This window comes from Panthera uncia, chromosome F2, assembly GCF_023721935.1.
Source record: "Panthera uncia isolate 11264 chromosome F2, Puncia_PCG_1.0, whole genome shotgun sequence".
In the NCBI taxonomy this organism is placed as follows: Eukaryota; Metazoa; Chordata; class Mammalia; order Carnivora; family Felidae; genus Panthera; species Panthera uncia.
Window position 1 is genome coordinate 38,549,513 of NC_064812.1, and position 22,195 is coordinate 38,571,707.

The following is a 22,195-nucleotide window of genomic DNA, read 5'->3' on the forward strand; positions in this document are numbered from 1 at the left end:
AGAAAGAAAGAAAGAAAGAAAGAAAGAAAGAAAGAAAGAAAGAAAGAAAGTCATATTTGATATTTAGAACTGATAACTACCCTCATTTCTCCCTTCCCCCCAATTAATAATCCTCCCGCTAACAGATTTAGCTAAGACACTCTGTGCATTAATGCAGGCTGAGCCACCTTCTTTCCAGCAACAAATACAGTGGTCCCAAATGCTGCCGTGAGTTGTTTATGTCAGTGTGAGAAATGGAAGCCTATGGTTGAGAGGGGAGTGAAGCCGACAGGGGTATTTCTGCTAACAATTGATGAGCTGCACAGAGGTGGGGACACCCAACCCATGTTGTGATGGCAGTTTGGGGGAAGACAAAGTGATAGGAGTTTAATAGCCTTTGTAGCATGGCTTGATTCAATTAAAGACCTGGCAAAAAGTCCTTTAAGAAAAAGTTAAAGTAATTGGTTTAATTTACCAGGAAAAAGCTGAGGGATGACTTAATCTTCCAGATGAGATGAAAGGTTTTTAAATGAGGAAGATATGGTCTTGCTGCTTTCCATGCCCACAGAGGATTAAACAAAGAAAAAAGCAAACCTTGAACTGAAACAGTAGAGATTCATGTTGATTTAGAGATGGCTCCATAAGTAAAATATAGTCCTGAATGTACTGAAGTCCGTAACTCTAGTAATTTTTAAGGAAAAAATTAGTGGTGGTGTTTTTATGTCAGAAAAGTAAACATTCATATTTACGATTTCAGGCCAGGGATACTACCTCTTTGAAAAAAAATTACTTGCATCAGGCTATCTTAAGGACTTCAAAAAAGAAAAAAGTGAAAACAAAAATAAAACTGAGAACTCAAAGTTACATTAGAGTTTTCTTATGGGCAGGAAAATTTTAGACATTCAGTCAATTAATATTTATTGAACACTCAGTTTATTAGACATTAAGTCTTGGTTTTTGGCAAGGTGTTCATAATAAATTTGAGGTGTAATTTATTCATTAATTCCATAAATACTCATTGAGTAGCCGACTGTGCCCAGGCACTAAAGACAGTAGCAAACAGGACAGATAAAGTCCCTGTTCTCATAGAACTGATGTGCTAGTTGGGGAGACAGACAAGAAACATACAAATGCATGAACAGGAAATATTCTACACTCCACAGTAAATGAGGGGTGGCTCTGTTAGAGCAGTCAGAGAAGACATCTTGGAGGAAGTGATGTGTAAGCTGAGTGACTCCTTTGAGTGACTAGAGTGACTAGAAGGAGCCATTGTAGGGAGATCAGGGAAGGCGTATTCCAGGCAACTCCAACAGTTAGTGCAGTTAGTGCAAAGGCAAGAGCAATCTGAGCATTGCAGAGAACTGGCAGGGGGTGGGGGATCTGTGCCTGGCAGAGGTGGGCCATCCAGGATTTTATTCTTAATGTGATAGAAAACCATAGGAGATTTAAGCAGAGGAATGACTGGATATAATATATAATTCTATTACATATATCATCCTGGATAAATCTCATAAACAATGCACAGTGGGGGAAAAAAGCAAGTAATCAAAACCAAGTATGATTCTGCATGTATAAAGTCCAGACATGTGCAAAAATAAACAAGGCGCTGTTGGGAGACACATGAAAGGTGGTAAACTGTAAAGAAAATGAAGAGTAAACACAGAATTCAGTGTGGTGGTTGCTGGGGAGAGCCGAGGAGGAGGGGGGTGCAATTGGGGTGGGGTGCACAGGAGACCTCAAAGTATGGGTAGGTTCTCTTTCTCTGGCTAGGTGCAGGGCACATGACTACTTGTCATATTATGTAAATACCTTATATGTGTATCATATACATTCTCTATGAATGACCTAGTTCATTATTCAAATTGTGCTTTTAAATGATTCCTCTGGCCGCTGAATGGCTGGGTTGTAGAGGCAAGAGTAGAATCCGAGACGAATTGGAAGCTGTTGCAGTGGTCAGGGAGAGGGCGGCGGGGAGTGATGGAAAGGAAGGAGTTGCTGGCTGGTGCAAAAGGTGTGTGGTGAGGCCATTCATTGCAGGGGTGAAGGCCCCACGAGGGATAGGTGGGGAAGGAAGGCCTTCAGGAATTTACTGCCCGCATTTGTGTGCTATGCTATTAAATGTACGCGTGGAGATGTCTAGAAGATAGTTGGGTAAATGAGATCAGGGTTGCCGATCTCGGCATCGTTGGCATATAGGTGAGGTTAGAGCTCTGGGTCTGGATGGCTGAGGTTCCATATAGTGTCCTCATATGTTTGTAATTGTCCTCAGGAACGCCAGGCACCCTCAATTCTCACAGGGGAACGAACTGTTGCAAAACCAGAAAGAGAAGTGTGGCATTCAGAAGGCTGTGTGTAAAATAATTTATACTCTACTCTTTTGCGTCTTTTTCACTTCTAGATTTTCGAAATATTAATTTTCTGCACCCTCCTCTATTTCCATAAAAGAAAAGCAATGAAGCACATGGTGATCCTGCTAAGCCTGGTGGCACTTCTAGGTAAGAACGTACTGTTCTCTCATTCTCCAATCTAACCATGCTAAGTGAAAAAAGAGGTTTGAAGGAGAACACTTAAGCATTCTGTTCCTTTCTCATTGTTTCTACTTTTCAACTCTGATCTGCAGAAAGAAACCCAGGCTCAATCACGCAAACTGTATTTTGCACATCCATATCTACAAGTGGTGTCTGTTTAGTTCCTTTAAAAACATGTCAGCGTTTTTACTTCTGAGTAATTTTATTTGCTCTCTGACAATTGGAGGATTTTGTTTCTTAGGATGTAATTGGAAAATATTAAAAGAGGAACAAAAGAATGATCCCAATTGAAACTTTTTTATCAGGAATTACTTACCAAAATATGGCTAATATGAAATGTAAATGTAAGCAGTATGATTTTCTTAAATACAACATTTCTTTCATTCATTGTTTATCTACCCATTTCCTTTTTTCCCAGGATTTTAAAACTGTTGGTTCTGTAAGCCCACTGTGTATTTTTAAATCTGCCCTTTCCCCCTCCTCTTACACACACACACACACACACACACACACACACATGCACACACACACACACACATGTCTTCATATAAATCAACACTAGGAGCTCTCACTAATCACTTGGAAAATTGCCTTTTAAAAAGTTATTTATAATTCTTTTTTTTCCTCTTCCTTGCCAATAAAATGAACCATACGTCGTGTGTTGTTTGCTATGATTCTGTAGATTATACCTATACCACTGGGACAGGCAGCAACCTTCATGCTAAGGAGGGGCTGAGTTTCATTTGTCCATCTTCATTTCACAAACTAGTTCTCTCCTTTGAATTGGAAGATTTGTACTTGTGATAATTACTTGTAGAAATGAATTTATACCACAGTCAGGTATGCTGTTGATGAAAAGAACGGAAGAAGAACTTTACTGTTGTTTCTTTCCAAATTGCCAGATAGGGAGAACAAAAGCAAACAACTAAGAGATAAAATGCACATTATATAGGAAAATACTGAGAATAAAGGACATTTTAAATAGGAAAATAAGATAACAGAATTAAGATCATACATAGCAGTTATGATCATAAATGTAAATAGGGTAAATTCACCTAATAATAAAGAAAGATTCCCATATTGGGCTTCAGAAAAATTCCCAGATTGATTTTGAAAAAAGATTCTGAAATTGGATTCATCCACAGTTCTCTGGTTTATCTCCACAAGAGTTGTAGAAATGGTGACCTTTCTAACCGGCCCTTGCTGGTTGTGAAATACTCTGACTTCATACATAAATGTCATCTAAAACAAGTTAACTCAGACTGAAAGTAAAAGAAAGCAAAAGGGCATACTATTACTATCTAAGTTAAAATCCAGGCAGAAGCAAAGGCTCCTGGAGGCCCCATATTAGTATTTAGCTGCTCATCGTGGCAGAATTGAGGGTTGGGAGGGGGAGACACCAAGGCCAGGGGCCCTCAGGAGATTCAGGCAGCAGCTCTTTTGAAACCGATGTTAATAGAAATATGAGAGGAGTAGAAGACTTCTCTTAGTTCATGGAAGGTAGGTAGACAGAAAGATCTATAAGGACAGAAGAATGAGTCCTCAACGTTGCTCTAACGTTGAACTCTAAATCCTGAAAACAGACCATACACCTGCCTTCAAGTGCCTGTGTGACATTTACAGAAGTTAATTGTGTAATTGCCCACAAAGAAATCCTTGATAAATTCCAGGAAGTCGAAGTATGGACCACATTCTCAGATCACAGTGAAATAAAAACAGAAAATAATAACAAAAATAACAGAAACCAGTAAAACTGTAACATCTGGAAATGCTGACACTACTTTTAAACTGCAGCTGGGCCCAAGTAGAAACCAAGCTTTCATTGCAGCATATATTTTTAAATTATTATGAAAACACTTAATATTAAACCTGTAGTTTATGACTAATGCTGTATTCAGAAGGAAATTCATTACATTAAATGTAAGTCAAGCACTCAGCTCAAAACAGGAGGGAAAAAAACACTGAAATAAAGCTGAAGCAAGCAGAAAGGAGTGATTAATAAAGGTAAAAATTAATGAAATAGAGCACAGAAAAACAATGGATTGATAAATAAACCCAAGAATCTATTCTTAAAAGACATTAAAATATATCCTTCATAAGACAAAAAAAAAAAAGGAAAAATCTCAAATATACAAAATTAGAAATAAAAGCGACAACAAAGATGAAAATTTTATTAAATTGATTATTTTTTAAAGGAAAATAGATATGGAGGACATGGAAGAACGGTTTAAAAAGCTACATCCTGAAAAGAACCAGGCCTACATACTTGATTTTCTTTTTTTTTTATTATATGAAATTTATTGTCAAATTAGTTTCCATACAACACCCAGTGCTCATCCCAAAAGATGCCCTCGTCAATACCCATCACCCACCCTCCCCTCCCTCCCACCCCCCATCTTTACTTTCAACCTAGAAGGTTAAATCTTTAAGAAACAGATTCTGTTTTGTTGTTGTTGTTCACACTATTCGAGGACATAAGAAGAAAGCTTTCCCGTTTTGTTTACATAATGAGTATCAATACTGATCCCAAGTAGCACACAGTAAGAATACCCTGTACTAATTTCCCCACTCAATATTAATGTAAAAGTCTCAAAAAATTAGCAAGTAGAATCCAGAAAAAAAAAACCCGACATACTTCATGACCAAGTGGTCTTAATGAAGCCGGTTCTTTCTCTCTGTAACGCTTACAATTTATGCTTATATATCCTACTTACATATTTACATTCTGATATTGCTCATCTTCTCCACCTAATCAGTTCTGTGAGGACACAGCCATGTCTGTTCTAGTTATACTGTATGTAATTACCTAGAACTGAGGACAGTGAGCACAGAGAAAACATTTGAATTAACCAAATTAATTATGGGAATGAAAGCATGGTTCTTTAAGAAATCCATTGATATGGGGCGCCTGGGTGGCTCAGTCGGCTAGCGTCGGACTTCAGCTCAGGTCATGATCTCACCATCCGTGAGTTCAAGCCCCGCATCAGGCTCTGTGCTGACAGCTCAGAGCCTGGAGCCTGTTTCAGATTCTGGGTCTCCCTCTCTCTCTGACCCTCCCCTGTTCATGCTCCGTCTCTCTCTGTCTCAAAAATAAATACACATTAAAAAAAAAAAAAGAAGAAGAAATCCATTGATATAGTTCATCATGTTAATGGCTCAAAAAGGGAAATATCATGTAAATATCCAGATGCTGAAAAGACATGTTAAAATTTAATATCCGTTCCTAATAAAGAATTTGAAATGTAATCAGAATAGAAAGATATCTGTGTTAAAAACATATTTCTCTCTTTTTAATAATTTTCACTTTATTGGGAAATTATTGACACATAGAGTGTATGTATTCAAGTACACCACGTGGTAATTTGATGCGCATATACATCACAGAATGATTACTGAGCTCATGATAATGAATGCATTTATCACCCCCTATAGTTAACATAGTGAACTGTGTGTGTGTGTGTGTGTGTGTAATGAAAATGCTTAAGATCTCTCAGCAACTCTGAAGTATACAATACTGCATTATTAACTGTAGTCCCCATGCTGTGTCTTAGATCCTCAGAATTTACTCTTCTTAAACTAAACATTTAGACCCTTTGACCTACATCACTCCCTTCCCCCTACTCCCTGCCCCTGACAACCACCATTCTAGTCTCTGTTTCTGTGAAATTGGAAAAATATATTTCTCTTAAACCAAAAGCTGAAGCCTACATGCTGGAGAAATAGCACAAGTGCTGTCATCATACTAAGAAATGAGGAAAAGATTGCCCACTCTTCCCTTGATACTTATCTGTGCTGGTTAGGCATTTTACAATGATCCCTGATGACTTCTACAAGAAAAAATGATTATGGAAACCATGTAGCCGCTTTGAAAAATAGTTAGAGTGTCAAATTAAATGGAAAATGTAGCACACAACACGGTACCTACCTTCGTTGTGATTAAAAGCGCGCATGAAGCAGACGCTGGAGATGAGTGAGAGGTAACAATAGTATGCAGGTGGATTTGTTTTTACTTTATTGTTAATATTGTTCATGTGATAGATAAAAAAAAAATGAACTAAAAAGAAAATAGAAAGTGAGGGCAACCAGGAAGTCTTTAAACTGGCTTCTGGTGAGGGGCTCCCCAGGCCTGTGGCTGCAGTCTTTCTTAAGTCTTAAAACTCCCAACCGAATACTTCCAACTAGGGGCACCTGGGTGGCTCAGTTGGTTAAGCGTCCGACTCTTGGTTTCAGCTCAGGTCATGGTCTCACGGTTTGTGGGTTCGAGACCCGCATCAGGTTCCATACTGATGGTACCGAACCTACTTGAGAGTCTCTGTCTCTCCCTCTCTCTCTGCCCCTCTCCCGCTCTCTCTCTCAAAATAAATAAATAAAAATTTTTTAAAAAGATGCTTTCAACTGATCAGGAAGCTGAGAAAGCTAGGAAGTCCTTCTCTATGCTTAGCATACTCAGATTATGGAAGCCAAATTAATAAGTGAAATATTTGTGGCTCTAATAAGGAGACATTGGTAGCAATTTGGGAAAGTCTCTGGAAGGAACAGTTGATGAAGTCGGAGGAAACTGAGAAGGCCAGATTTCAAACACAGGTCAGCTATGTCAGGCAAAAGCAGTACCACTGTGATGACGAAAGTAATACATGTCTATTGTTGAGAAATAAGAAAAACAGAGAGGGCCATCAAGAAAAAGGTAAAAATCCATGTAACTGAGCACTGCCTCACAGTACTATGGGAATGTGACTGATAGTCTGTAGAAGGCAGCTTGCCAGTATATTTCAGAAGAACAGCATCTGTCACAGAGCCCCCCACCCCCACCCCACTCCCCCGCCCCATAGCTCATTTTCCTAGGGCAATTGGCAGAGTGCTTTGCAAAGATATATGTTCAGGGATATTCATCACAACCTCATTTTTAATTCCAGAAAAAAAAAAAGGATGTACCTAAATAACCTAAATATGCAAAAAATAGGGAATTACCAAGATGAAGTATAATTCATGCAAAGGCATACTTCACAGCTGATGAACATCATGCTCAGAAGAATATTTAATGGCATAGAAAATACTTGATGGCAGTTGAAACTAGGTTCCTAAATAGTATATACTATTTGTTATATATATATATAACATGTATATACATATGTTATAATGTATTCATATCCAGAGACAGGAAAATAGCTACAAAGAAATATTCCCAAATGTTAAAAATGACTTGGGGATGAGTGTTGAGATTACAGGTGATTTTCATTTTTCTTTCCAGGCTTTTCTGCATTTTTCCAAATTTTCTTAAAGGAACATATAAACTTTTATAGTTTTAAAAAATGACTTTAAATGTTCTTCATAATCCCAGTGCCTAGAGATAACTACCGATAGGATCTTGACATTGTTTCTTCTGGCATTTTTTCCTAGCTTTTTTTTTCTGTATATAAAAATAGAAAATATATAAGCACTTTATATTTTTTATGTATACATTAGAATGATAGCATATTAAATTTTGTATTTTTATCTGTCCTCACCAACCACATTCCCACCCAAAAATAAAACAGAAGTACTTGTCACCAGCCTAGAAATAACTTGCAGAGTTACAATAAAGAGTGATTAATTGGTTGGTGATTGTACATGCTTTGGAAATACAGTGATTAACTATATTAGCAAACCAATAGTTGGTTTAGCTATTTAATAAAAAGTCTAGTTTTGTTTTTGTTTTGCGGTCAAGTATAATTTAACATCAGATGGTAGGTAGTTGCATTAGATGACCTTGAAGGGCCTTTGCAATCCTGAGGTTCTGAGGCTAATGGAATAGTGTGTTCAACTCCTCCCCCATTAATGATCCCTTTGGGAAACCTGGCTGTTCAGACCACAAGGCCATAACCACATTGTACTCTAATTTCAAGCAAAATTTTGAAGAGGAAATCAAGGTCCCTCAAGAGCTAACCTTACAAACGTAAACCATCAAGTGGCACACATCACTGCAGATAAAATTCCTAGATTAGCTGAGATAGGACTATTGTCATAATCTGTAGAAAACATGTAAGATGATCAGGTCAAAAGCTATTTAAAGATGAAGAGGGACCCAGTTGTAAGGGCCTCTTTGTTCAGATTGGGGGTTTGTTTTTAGAATTTGTCACCTGTTCTCTGTTACGATTTTTAATGGAAAGGAAAATGCCTGATTTGGAAGTGTGCCCTGGTACTCTTCAAGTTGAAGTATATTTTCAGTTTTTGGAAAAGGAGGTTATAGGAGGCTTTCCCTGGTTGGCCATCAGCTGCTATTTTAAACATTCTCTCTATATAATGCCTTTTCAAAAGCTAAAAGGGATAAAGCTCAGATATATCATGACCAGGTAGACCAACAGCACAAAGAAAATGTTTCTTGTTCTCATTGCCTTTGACTTAGAGTTATTTGATTTCACGTAAAAATTATTTTTTTCACTTTCTGTAGGTTTCAGCTTAGTTACGGAATTAGATGCGACATTAAATTTAAGCAACCTAAAACCAAAAGAAAACACTATTTTCTTCCTACAGAGACATGGTGTTTCTAGAAAATGCCTCATTGCTTTCATATTATAACCTTATCAAGTCACTTCTTCATTGCTATTTGGAACCTATGAAAAATTGGTTTGCCTAAGGCCAGGTTCCTCTTTAGCATAAGAGTATAAATAGAAAGTGCTTATGTAACCCTTAGATTTATGGTTGACTCTGAGAGATGGATACTCAGCTCCGGTCCTGCTTCCTATTACTGTCTTCAAAAAAATTTTTTTTTCATGAGACTTCTAGACATTTATGAACAAAAAGCCTCAGACATAGACTCAGTACAATTCTTAGTAAACTCGCAGAGGGAGTCACTTTCCATTCTCCAGTTTTCTCATCTATTTGGCTTTCGATTTTTCAGTATCGTTTAATAGTTATTTTCCCACTCATGTCACAAGGACTGTCTGACTTTGCTTCTCTCCCCCACCTTCATTGTTTTCTCCTCTCCCATCTCCTAGTAATTATAACCTCTGCGACATCCTTTCAGCAGTGAGGGCTGGAAAATAAGCATCTTGCTCCCAAGATAAAAAGCACCCAGTCGCGTAGCAGATCTTTAGCTGATTTAGGCAAATTCAAAGTGCCGCACGGCTTGAGCGGCCGGGCTACCCCTTGTCCGGAGCCACGTCCTACCCCCACCTCTCACAAGCCTGCGTCCTGAAAGCATGACTGGAGTATTGACCACTCTACTGTGTAAGCTTCAGATATTTGTTGGTAATTCTGTCTCAAAAATGTATTTTATTTGTGTCTTCTGTTTTCTTTTTCAGCCTCGTTGACTGTCATTTCAGTAAAAGCAGTCTCAGGCATGATCACTTTTTCTGTGACGGATAAAATGCAACTAACTTATCCCATCTTCTATATCATGTTTATCATCATGATAGCGTCTTGTGTTTTCCAAGTCAAGTAAGTTAGCTTCTACCTATTCACTAATCTTTCAACATTCCCGTGCTTCTCTGAGCATTAATCTTTATTGGCGTCCGTGGATAATTAAAATGAGGTGTAACTGATTTCTGAGGGTGAAGGGCCTTCAGCTTGTCCTCAGCCAGCACGCCTTGCTTTCTCCTTCGCGTCCAATAATAAGTTTTTACTAAGCTTTGCCTTCATGTCTTGTGAGTTCTAAAGTATGGCCGCAATCTAGCTAAGTGCACTTTGATACTTTCCTGATGCTCTTCTGCTTGTAATTAATATCCATCGTACGCAGGTTGTCATTAGCAATAAATCAAAGGGGAAGGTCCACATCCAGGATTTCATTCTAAATATAGGAAATACATGAACCCTTCACCTTCATTCTTAGCTCATGCTCATTAATTGCCCAGGGATGGACAAAACCAGACGTTTGGCCGGGAGGGAAATCCTTTCCCCAGAACTTTGCATCCTTGGCCAGAATTTTCTTTGTACCCATGGGATCGCAGAATGATTGTTTTATGTTTCTCTTGGGGCCTAAGAGTGGTGACATGGAACATTTTAAATTTCTGTTCTTCTCTCCCCCCCACCCTCCGCCACCTCCTTCTGCTCCAGTCACTTCCCCTCCGTTTCACATCATGATTACGCCTTTGCCTGCGAGGCTGTCTTTAGCCAGCCAGAAAGTTTTCTGTTTATCCCAAAATGCTGTGCAAAAGCTCCATCCCGGAGCCAGCTGGGAAATCAGGGCCTAAACTCGGGAAGAGTTTAGGGAAGAGTTCCCTCCATAGATGCTAGCAGCAAAGCCTAATAGTTCTGGGTCGGACATGGGCCTGTTGCAAGGAAGGTGGAGAGTGACTGGAAAAACCCAGTGTTTTGTCACTGTTTCATTTGTCATTTCCTTATGAGAATGAGTGTGTTTCTAATGCTTGAGCCTTGCCACTTTGTTTCATCTCCCTTTCTTCTTCCGAATTCATCAGCACGGCTATAACATCTTTTTGGAATTTGGTGATTAGCATCGTTAGCTTTAAACTCAGCTTTATGATTTTAAGAGGCAGGTACAACCCAAGGCACCCTGCATTCCCACCACCCTTGTCCCAGTCCCTGCCTCTTCCACACTGATGCCCCGTGAATGCACTAGAACTGTAGAACTGGCCACCCATCAAAACCGCCTGAGGAGTGGTCTGTTTGTTCATAGATAGGTACATGTACACACACACATATACATGCATGCATGTACACACACGTGTGCTCAGGCACACCTGGGATCTACCCACAAAGCATTTCTTTTTAATTGTGCTAGGACAGGACCTAAACGTCAGTGCTTTTTAAAATTGCTCAGTTGACGTCAATGACAGGGCAGCACGGCTTCACTGTGGGAACCTGAGTCGCGCTGGTGGCCAGAGTGCGAAACTGAGCTCCCCACATGTGCTGTGCAGCTGGAGCACGGAGCATTGTTTTTGAAACATTAAACATTCCTTTACTTCTCCATCTTCCTTCTTGGCATGTGGCATGTCAATGGATAGCTACACTATTCCCCAGATATGATATTTAACAGATTCTAGGGTCTATCCTAATGAATCAGCTCCAGTGTGATACTGGTCCAGCAGCTTGACTCACTTCCAACTCAAACTTCTGTGGCCTCAGAATATGATTAATTGCTTTTCATTGTTACTGTTGTTGGTTTAAACAGACCATAAAACCTGACATCTGATCTCATACATCAGATGCATATAAGCTATGACTGCTGATTGGAAATGCCCTTTTACTGCACTTCCTTTCCCTTTGTAGTTGTAGCTTAAGGACATGCATTTCTTGAGGTTACTGTTAACTTGTTGCTGAACGTCTCTTAGAGCCAGAGCTTCAGTAAGTGCCTTCTGCTCTAGGTTCCTGAATCATGCCACGAAGCTCTACAACACAGCGATGGTGGTGCCCATTAACCACGTTTTCTTCACGACCAGCGCCATTATCGCAGGTGAGCTTGGGTTTTCTCTGCTCCGGTGATTCGACCCCCGCAAAAGCATAAATAAAGCTTCTCTCGGAGTAAACAAGACAGCCAAGGAATCTTCGGTTAAAAGGACCTACGTAGCCGGTATCATACCCTGCTAACCTCCACCTGGGTCTGAATTTGCTCCATAACATCCTCGCAGACAGGTTATTCTGCTTTGTGGGAAGGCTTCCCAGTGCTCTCTGTCTCCCGAGACAGCTTAGTCCTGTTTTGGATCCCCCTAATTATTTGGAGCACTCTAATTATTAGAAAGTGTTTCCTTATAGTGGGGTTGAAACTAGTCTCCCTGTAAATTCAAGACTCTCATCTTAGGTCTGCTTTCTGGAGTCTTCTCCTTGCCAGCCCTTCTTTTAATTTTTTTTTTTTAATGTTTATTTATTTTTGACAGAGAGAGAGAGAGAGAGAGAGAGAGAGAGAGAGAGAGACAGAGCACGAGTGGGGGAAGGGCAGAGAGAGAGGGAGACACAGAATCCGAAGCAGGCTCCAGGCCCTGAGCTGTGAGCACAGAGCCCGACACGGGGCTCGAACTCGCAGACCTCGAGATCATGACCTAAGCCGAAGTCAGACGCTCAACCGACCGAGCCACCCAGGCGCCCCTCCTTGCCAGCCGTTCTGATAATCAAAGCAGCTGAAGGGTCCTCTTGTGCCTTGTCTCTGGGCCAAACATTCCTCTTTCCATTAACTCCTCCTTCCTTGCCCCTCACCGCTGATCACCTACATCAAAGACTGGGGTCCAAAACTGAATCCAGTGTTCCAGGGAAAGGCAGGCAGATGAGAATAGAAGCTACTATCTTCACTGCTCTGGCCTCTATTTTTCTACTATTACAGTCCTTTTGTATTTATTGACAATTCAGAAACATATATGTGAGACACAATAGTGTTTTTTTTAAAAAGCATAAATTTGACTTCACTCATATGAGGACCTTAAGATACAAAACAGATGAATATAAGGGAAGGGAAGCAAAAACAATATAAAAACAGTGAGGGAGACAAAAACGTAAGAGACTCTTAAATATGGAAAACAAACAGAGGGTTACTGGAGGGGTTGTGGGAGGAGGGGTGGGCTAAATGGGTAAGGGGCATGAAGGAATCTACTCCTGAAATCATTGTTGCACTGTATGCTAACTAACTTGGATGTAAATTTAAAAAATAAATTAAATTTTAAAAAAAGAAGAGATCAAAAAAAAAAAAGCATAAATTTGAAACTTGGTCCAAACCAAAATATAATAGATTCCAGTATACCACTCCTAAGGTTAGTACTGTTATGCCCTAGTTTATTGGCTTGTTGGATATATTTACTACCTTCTTATATTGGAAGTTCATTTCCCAAAGCAAAGTTTATGTATTTTGGAAGCAATTAGGGATTATGTTTCCTAATTGACACACCTTTCTTATTTCATGGCAATGTGACTGCCAGTGGGCAGTTTTTAAAAGTAATCGATGCATTTTTTATTTCCCAAAACTGAACCTTACGTTTAAAGAGAAAGATCATATATCAAGACATCTGATTTTTTTTTAGAATTTTATGCTTGCTGACAAAAGAAAGTATGAAAAGATGGCACATTAGTGTGCCCTAGAATTATTAGAAACAAAAATAATAGGGCCCAAAAAGAGGTACAGGCATGACATACAGCCTAATAGTTAATGTTGTAAAGACGTGTAAAAAATGTACTTCCCTTGAAAAGAACATTTTTGTAGTAGGACCAACAGGGCTGGAATCTCAATATTTAGCACGCCAAGTAATTGATGAGTCAGGGAGGCTGGAACTTTCTGGAAGTGATAATAGTTCATCTGCTATTACTGAAGTATGGAATGGAGATGAAGCTTCTTGACTAATTTTCCTTTTTTGCCCCCATCAAAAAGTCTAGCTTAAAATTACAATGTGATACCATATTTTGCCTACGAACTAGTGAAGTTTTTGTTTTGTTCTTTTTATTGCAATAACTAACGCTAAGAAGGCTGCAGTATTACTGGCACTCTCGTGGAGTTGGGTAGCATGGTACTACCCTCCGAGAACTGGGTTTCATTGTCTTCATCAAGAGCCTTAAAAATGTTTCTAATCTTTGATCCTACAACTCAACAACAACAACAACAAAAATAACCCAATTTAAAAATGGGCAAAGGACTTGAACAGACATTTCTCCAAAGAAGATGTATGAATGACCAATAAGCACACGAGAAGATGCTCAACATCACTAATCATTAGGGAAATGTAAATCAAAACCACAAGGAGACACCACCTTTTACCCATTAGGGTGGCTACTAGCAAAAAATAAAAAAAAAAAGAATTAACAAGTGTTAGTGAGGATGTGGAAAAATTTGAACTCTGTGCATTGTTGATGGGGATATAAAATGGAGTAGCCACTCTGGAAAACACTATTCCTCAAAAAATTAAACATAGAATTACCATACAGTCCAGAAATTCCACCTCTAGGTCCATATCCAAAAGAATTGAAAGCAGGGACTTGAACAGATATTTGTATGCTTGGGTTATAGCAGCATTATTCACAACAGCCAAAAGGTGGAAGAAACTCAAATGTCCATCAACAGATGAGTGGAATAGTATGTCATACAATGAAATATTATTATCCAGCCTTAAAAAGGTAGGACATGCTGAGACATGCTACAACATGGATGAACCTTGAGGACATTATGAGATAAGCCAGTAACAAAAAGACAGATGCTGTATGATCCCACCTATATTAGGTATCAGAGTAGTCAAACTTACAGATATGGAAAGTAGCATGGTGATTGCCAGAGAGGCTAGAGGAGGGGGAATGGGGACTTGTCATATAATGGGTAGAGACTTCCAGTTTTGCAAGGTGAGAGGGGTCTGGACATTAGGTGTACAATAATGTGAATATACTTAACTACAAACTTAAAAATGGTTATGATGGTGAACTTTTTGTCATGTGTATTTTACTATGCATTTTAAAAAAGATGTTTCTACTCTTTGAAGCAGAAATTCTGCGTTAAGCAGCAATAACAAGAAAGATCCTGGGGTGCCTGAGTAGCTCAGTCAGTTCAGCAACCAACTCTTGATTTCAGCCCAGGTCATGATCTCACAGTCTGTGAGATCGAGCCCTGCATCAGGCTCTGCACTGACAGCGTGGAACCTGCTTGGGATTCTCTCCACCCGCCTCTCCCTTCCCCCATCTGCACATGTGCAAGCTCTCTAAACAAATAAACAAACAAGCAAATTAACAAATAAATAAATGAAAAATCCTAAAATGCTGAGAAAAAAATACATATGAAGAAGTTTATCACTAATTTTCCACAGTAAAAAAATTTCAAAACAGCTGAAAATGCCCTTAAAAGAAATGAATATTATAGGGCAGTTACTTAGAATAACATGGAAACATTGAAATGATTACACAAAAGTGTGCAATAACATGGAAAAATGCTTCCAAACCTGCTCATCCATTCAACAGATATGTATTAGGGCTGAACGTGGTTCCTTCCTGTACGAAGTTTATTCTCCAGGTGAGGAGATGGGCTTCTGAGAGCACTCCTTTCATATAGGGCTCTGTCTTGTTCATCATGGTGTCTGTAGCACCCCGAACAGTAGCTGACCCAAAGGACTCAGTAAACATTCGTTGGCTAACCAGCAAGGATAACACCGCACACACAAAAATCCAATTCCAAGTAATACATAATTTAAAGATGGCTTTAAGAGAAAAACAATTCTGTGAAGGCTTTGGGACCTTAGACCAAGAAGAAATCCTTGAGACCAACAAGGAGAGAAGAAAAGTTCCTCATAGTAAACAACGCATCCTTCCACCTTTTCCTTCCACCAAAAGGGCAACCAGAAGAAAGAGAAGGGAGAGGGGGTTGACAGTGAGAAATGGGGCTGTGTGGAATGACTACGGCGCCCTCCAGTGGCTGAGTGCACACGGGGCATTGCCAAGAGTGACAGCCTGGGCGGCCAACAACTGCCCTGAAGGGAATGCTGTGTCAGAGGCCCCAGAGTCCACGCAGGCTCTCTGGTCAGGCTTGCTGACCCCTGGCCTAAAACTGTAGGTAGGAAATGGCACTAGAGTTTTGTTTTCTTGCGTGTTCCAGTGGGCTAAATCCTAAACTGGATAAGAAATTTCTATTTGCAAAAGTTATGTTAATTGTGTTGATTGTATAATAAGAATACATTACATAGAGCCTACGAATCTATGTTCTTTTTGAAATCACTGAAAATCTGAGTGTGGCTTGCAAATATTTTCAAACTAAGCTACTGGATGTGCATTTTAAGGGTACCTATGCCTAGAAAAAATAATACATTAACATAATTTAAAAAACAGTGTGTAGCTTTTATATATATTCTTACCCTAAAATTAAGTTTGTCTTTCGTTCCCGTTATAGGTATCATATTTTATCAGGAATTCCTTGGTGCAGCTTTTCTTACCATATTTATATATATTTTTGGGTGAGTAAGTGTCTCAGAAGTAAGGAATGTGAAATCCTATTACTTTTATGTAGGATTTTTGGCATTGTACCTCAGGTATAGAAAATTGGAAGGTAATATAAGAAACATTAGTTTCCTGAGCTCTTAAAAGAAACATATTTTTCGATTTAACACCCTACACAGGGTGCTATATGACCCTACACAGGACTCCGTGTCTTTGACTTGGTGATTTGGGTATCTCTCTGAGGGTTCTAAAACTGGGGATGTTCAGTTCCAGCCAAAGTCTCGATAAATCCACTGGTTGTTGTAGCTACTCCATGACCTTTTTGTACTAAATCAGATTTACCTCACTCTTGGAAAATTCTAGGTTAGATCTCACTCAGGAACCACAGATGCTTCTGGGATTATCTAGAATAAAAGGTCAAGTCTAGGACAGATTATTAGCTTTGGACCTAATAACATCAGATTGGTGGTACCCCTTCCTTGTATCTGGACGCCCATCATTCCCCCTTCCTGGAGATTTGGTGGGCATCATTGCTGACATCCTTGCAAACAGAGGGCAGAATGTTGACAGAATGTCACCAATGTCTAAGATCCTCTGTTGGTTCCAGCTGGCACTCCCTTAGCACTTTAGCTGTTTCTTGATCTGGTATTCTGCATGACCATTGTTATGCAGACTTGAGCCCAGACTATTTTCAGTGTAGCAAACCATCTAGCTTGAAAATTCAATTTCATAAGATGCTTGGGCGAGCCTAAACTTCTAGGATCTGGAAACTATGATTATTCTTATGGCCAAGGACAATTAAATTTCTTAGAAAATTAAAGAACTTTGTTTTTTTTTTTTGTTTTGTTTTTTGTTTTTTTTTTTTGCTTGTGTTGCATGCCAGTAATGGGTCTGGGCATGCATGGATAGAAAATGAGACCTAGTGTCTACCCAAAGGGTTTAGAGCCTGATTTAGCCTCCAGATGGTAAAAACCTGGGGCAGAGATTTATTGGAAGCTGCCCAGGTCCTGGTTCTGGGGGAAAGTATTATTCGCTGCAGCAATTAAGACAAGTTCTAGAAGGCTTACCATGAAAAACAGAAAAAACAAGACCAACGGAATTTGTGTCATCATGTAGAATATGGAGCTCGGTTATTTAACACCATGAGTTGTTTCAGTGTTCTTGTGTTCCTTATTAATATTACTCTTACAGGTGTTTTCTGTCATTCCTTGGTGTGTTTCTGATCACAAGAAATCGAGATAAGGAACATCTGCCACAGTCTTACATTGATTTTGGAAATATTCCTGGTAAACTGTCTATTCTTTAATTTATGATGGAAAACTTTATCCATATAAATTAGTAGTCGCTGCTATTATTTGGGGTGTTAAAATTACTATAAAACACAATTCTTCTCCTTAAAAAATGTACATTTAGCGATGAAACCAGAAGTGATGTTTTAACTGTAAGTGTTAGTAATCATTTATTTGAATGTCAATTTCGCACAGAACACTGGGGGTATAAAAGAACTGGCCCTGTTTTCTTGATTTGGGTGATGTCGCAAATTTCCTTTTTGGATTTCCTTAAACTGAAAAAGGGTGAGGGGTAGGAGTGGGGAATGGCTGCCAACAGCAGACCCCTGCTGCTTGGGGAGCCTTTGAAGGAACATCTAAGGGCAAGAGGTTGGGCTGCTAAGGAATATAGTTCCTGGAAAGACTGCGGTGGCCTCTGCACTGTGGGACCAAAAGGGATGTTCTTCACAGTCACCTGAACATGAATAGCTTCTTCCCCTCCCCCACATTTGCCTTCATCCTGATCCACGTAACATGCACCGTCTTCCCAGTCCCCCACTCTCACTGGGAAATAACTTGCTTTAGTCACGTAGACAACAGAAGCAATGTTCAGAACAAAGCAAAGTTTGCTGTGTCCTCACCCCTTCTCCTGCCCACCCAGTATCTCCAGCTTTGCTAAGGATTTGGGGTGACCTATAGGTTTCTAGACGGAAGTAACGGTGATCTGACAGCTTCCTTTACCATTCTGTTAGGCCCAAACCTTCGAAGCAAAATTCATTAAAGCCTTCTCCCTATGACTGGGAAAATGTGGCCCAAGAAGTTCTGTGTTCTCTTTCCCTCTTGAGTCCCCTGATCAGCTAAGAGCATTCAAGGCAAGAATTGGCATTCACGGCAAGGGTGTGCATTATAAATGACGTGTATGGTTAGAAGTTCTTGGGTAGAAAATAAAGTTTTCATATTTTTAACGCGAGTTTTCATTTCACAAAGCCCCATACATAGGATCAGTAGCAGCTTCCAGAATCTGCTATGAAAGTCTGTTTTCTCTGTTGTTATATACTTAGAACAAACACGGAAAAGGGGGAAGGACACCGGGCAGGAAGGTGTGGAGATGAGTGGATGCTTCATGTCCCTGCCGTGACTGATCCAACCTGGTTTCCATGCCCAGCACAGTAGGCCCTGTGCGGTGGGGAGACAGCTCTCTCCCCACTTACGTCCTGTGGACGGCGCATGGTCACAGTCAAGGGACATGGAGTTCTGAGGCCTTTTCTTCCCGGTGTTTATCTCTTGTTTAGAGGGTGACCACATATTATAAAAAAAAGTGGGGGGGAATAAAATGTGTCTTGGAGAGAGGAGAAATTATTAAGACTTATCCTTTTGTATGAGCACAAAAGATTTTCTGTGATTACTATCTCCACAGGGAAACAAACACTGGACAAAATACAACCAGATTCAAATGGCTTATCCTATGGAACTTTGCCTGATGGAAGTGACTCAACGAAGAGCCAAAGTGGAGAGAAGAAAGAGGTCTAAAATGCCGAGAGGGATGGCTTCTGGCCTGTTATTCGATATCACCTTTGAAAAAAAACTGCACATGTTCCATTTGTGTCCACAGCTTTTCTGTGCTGACATGTGCTAGCTAGCATTACCCGTCCTTCACCGTGTCTCCATTTGTGCGGACAGCGGGGCCTTCCTAAGCCTTGACAGTCTCATGTCTTCATGGAATGTAATTTGAAGTGTTCCCCACACCCTGGACTTGCCCCTAGTGAACTTCTAACTGGCTAGATCTTAATTAGGGCCTGGCTACTCAAGCAGGACTGTCACACAAAAATGTGCGTTCACGATTTGGCTACAGAGCACATAGGCTCTTCCCACTCGACTTAGAGCGTCAGCTGCTTTGCTTTAAAGAGACATGTTAATCCCACAACCTCATTCTGGTACCAAAGGTTTGAGAACATTCATTTCTCCTACGACATCTTTTATGAGCCTCCCCCATAAAGATCTCACCTTTCTATTCCTAAGTTAGAATGGTGAATCATCTTTCCTGAAAATGAGCCCTATTATAACCATCCTTTTATCTTTAAAATTAGAGTTTGTAAGTGGCATTCTGTGATGGTGTGTACCTTGGCTGGTGAACTTTTTCAGATTAAGAAAGGAACCACCTCAGAATTAGGACTAATTTTTCAAAAAACATAGAATGACGAACATTTTCTTCAGCTGTATGATCCTATTATACTTGAGTTGAAATTGAAAACTTCATATCCTATGCCTGTATTTGTTTAGTTCTTATGACTTATCTACTGGGTATATTTTAACTCCTGACACAAGGGTCAAAACTCATATTTAAGTTCTTAGTGTTACCTTCACTAGCGTACCATTTCTTCCCCAAGTTATTATCTCGAGCTTTATAAATTCTTCTAGGCAAAAGGACAGCTATGATTAGAGACCTGGATTTTAGCCATTGAAGTCTGTAGACATAGCCAGGTGGCCCAAGCTGAGACCACAGAGGAAGGCCATGTGCTGCTATACCCTGCCTGGCTCCACTGCTGTGACTAGTCAGATACCTACTAAGATATATTTGTAGGGAGAGTCCATAATCATATCTGTTATTTATGAACTGCTAATATATTTAAATGAGAAGAAAAAAGCTAGCCTTCACTGTAACCAAAATCAAGTAATAAGCCCTATCCCTAATGACATTTCAAAACCTTCAGATCACGTCTGACATGCCAGTCCAAAATTGTTCAGGCCAGTTGTCTGGCATTCGTAAAGGTTGTTTATCTCGGAGCTCTTGAGGCTGTCGTCTGAACTGCTTTGGGTCTTTCAGCCTCGTTCCTTGTCGTAACCTATGCTCCTGACCAAACCTGGCCACAAAGGCAAGATCCGAATCTATCACCCACGTATGAATAATAACCTAGAGCCCGTGTCTGGCTTTTGAACTCCTGGTAAGAATTCCTGCTGTTGTGGAAAGTATCCCCCTAATTCAAATAAAACAGTCCTATAATTTATGGCATGTTTTACTGAATCGGTCCAACATGTTGGCACTTGAAGGCTCAGCTAAGAAATGTGTCTGGTGTCTTAAACTACAGATTTCTGATGACTCTTAAAACTGGTTTCAAAGATTGCGAAAATATTTAGACTAAAGAGTTGTACTTGAAGTGGGACTCCATTTATAGCTACAGCACGTGGTTTTGAGCACTGCAGAATTTTGCACAGACACAAGCATGATGCCAATGCTTTAGTAGTTGCCAACATTCGCATCTTTTAAAAATTCTGTGAGATGACATTGACTTATGCACATCTGAGCAATCCAGCAACGCTTTAGAAGTCCAGGCAACATACAAAATATATCGAGACCTAATTTTACTTTCCACATTGCTTCTTCAAAGCCAGGTGAATAGGAGTTTTAGTTGTACTGGCTCATAAGATTTTTTTTAAATTACAAAGTGCATGACAACAACCAAAGCCAACCCAGTCCTTCTCTTGGCATTGTGAATCGGGGACCTTTAGCCAATACTTGACTCATTTGACTGTTTGTCTAGACGAGGGGCCTGCAAAATTTTCCTGTAAAGATGCAGAGAGTAAATATTTTTGGGTCTGTTGGCCAATGTTGCTTGTCGCAGCCACTCAACTCAGCCATGATAGCATGAAAGCAATCATAGATGATGCGTAATGAATGAGCACGGCTGTATGCCAGTAAAACTTTATTTACAAAACAGGTGGTCAGCCCTAGGCCTGTAGTTTGCCAAGCCCTAATCCAGACTCCCTTGCCCTTCCTATGCAGTGTCTTTCTTGTTCCTTGGACATTCAGGAGTTGAAAAAGTGGCACTTCATGGTCCATGACAAACTAGGATACTGCGGCATGGTGGAGCCATGTCTTGATATTTACATTAGGATCTTGTTGCTTATATAAGATACAGATGGAAGCGGTGAGTTCATTATGGGTGCCCAAGTTTCTCTTGAAAGCAGTGGTTCTTTTGTGAGCACCACTACCTGAACTGGAAGAGCCTTTCCAGTCCCATAGTCCAAGTTGATAATAGCCTCAGAAGTGAGTACGAGCTACCTTTCATCAAAGCAGAGGACTTTACCATCTGATTGTTTTCACTTTAAGTGTTTGCTTAGTCTATGACCATAATACTTTCACTACCAGAATCACTTGGGAAAAAAATACAATAAAAACTTCTCAAGCAGTGACTCAGAATGTATTTTTCAACACCCCCATCCCACCCCCACAAGCTCCTGGAAATTCTATTTTGTGGCAAAGAAAGAACAGGAAAAGGCAGATTTCGTAGATTATTGCAATGTCAGTGCTAGTGAAGAGTAATGGTGATAATGTGCAAGTTTGGCTCCAAAAGAAGCAGGTGTAAATGGTGGGTATGACTTAAATGGATTGAAACACTGAGCCAAGTTCCTGGAAGCCAAGAACCCTCTCTATGCTCCTTGTTTCCAAGCGCACAGCTCATGCAGGGATGGTAACCGTCTGCGCTCGGCCACGCTAAAGGCTGCTTCATACTTGCCAATTTAATAGTGATGTTATGGACATAAATATAGCAGTAATTAAAATGAACCTTCCCACCCCCCACCCCCCCGCCAGACTGCTTT

The 22,195-nt window shown here is 39.9% G+C and overlaps 1 protein-coding gene across 1 annotated transcript in view; it reads left to right on the top strand.

Moving 5' to 3' along the window:
* Positions 1-21,787, top strand: part of NIPAL2 (NIPA like domain containing 2) — an 82,106-nt gene extending 60,319 nt beyond the window's left edge. The window contains exons 6-11 of the mRNA XM_049633045.1: positions 2,378-2,474; positions 9,788-9,923; positions 11,807-11,895; positions 16,282-16,345; positions 17,520-17,614; positions 19,014-21,787. Of these exons, the coding sequence (XP_049489002.1) occupies positions 2,378-2,474; positions 9,788-9,923; positions 11,807-11,895; positions 16,282-16,345; positions 17,520-17,614; positions 19,014-19,126 (594 nt within the window). The 3' untranslated portion in view covers positions 19,127-21,787. The remainder of the gene's footprint in view (positions 1-2,377; positions 2,475-9,787; positions 9,924-11,806; positions 11,896-16,281; positions 16,346-17,519; positions 17,615-19,013) is intronic.
* The last annotated feature ends 408 nt before the right edge of the window (positions 21,788-22,195 follow it).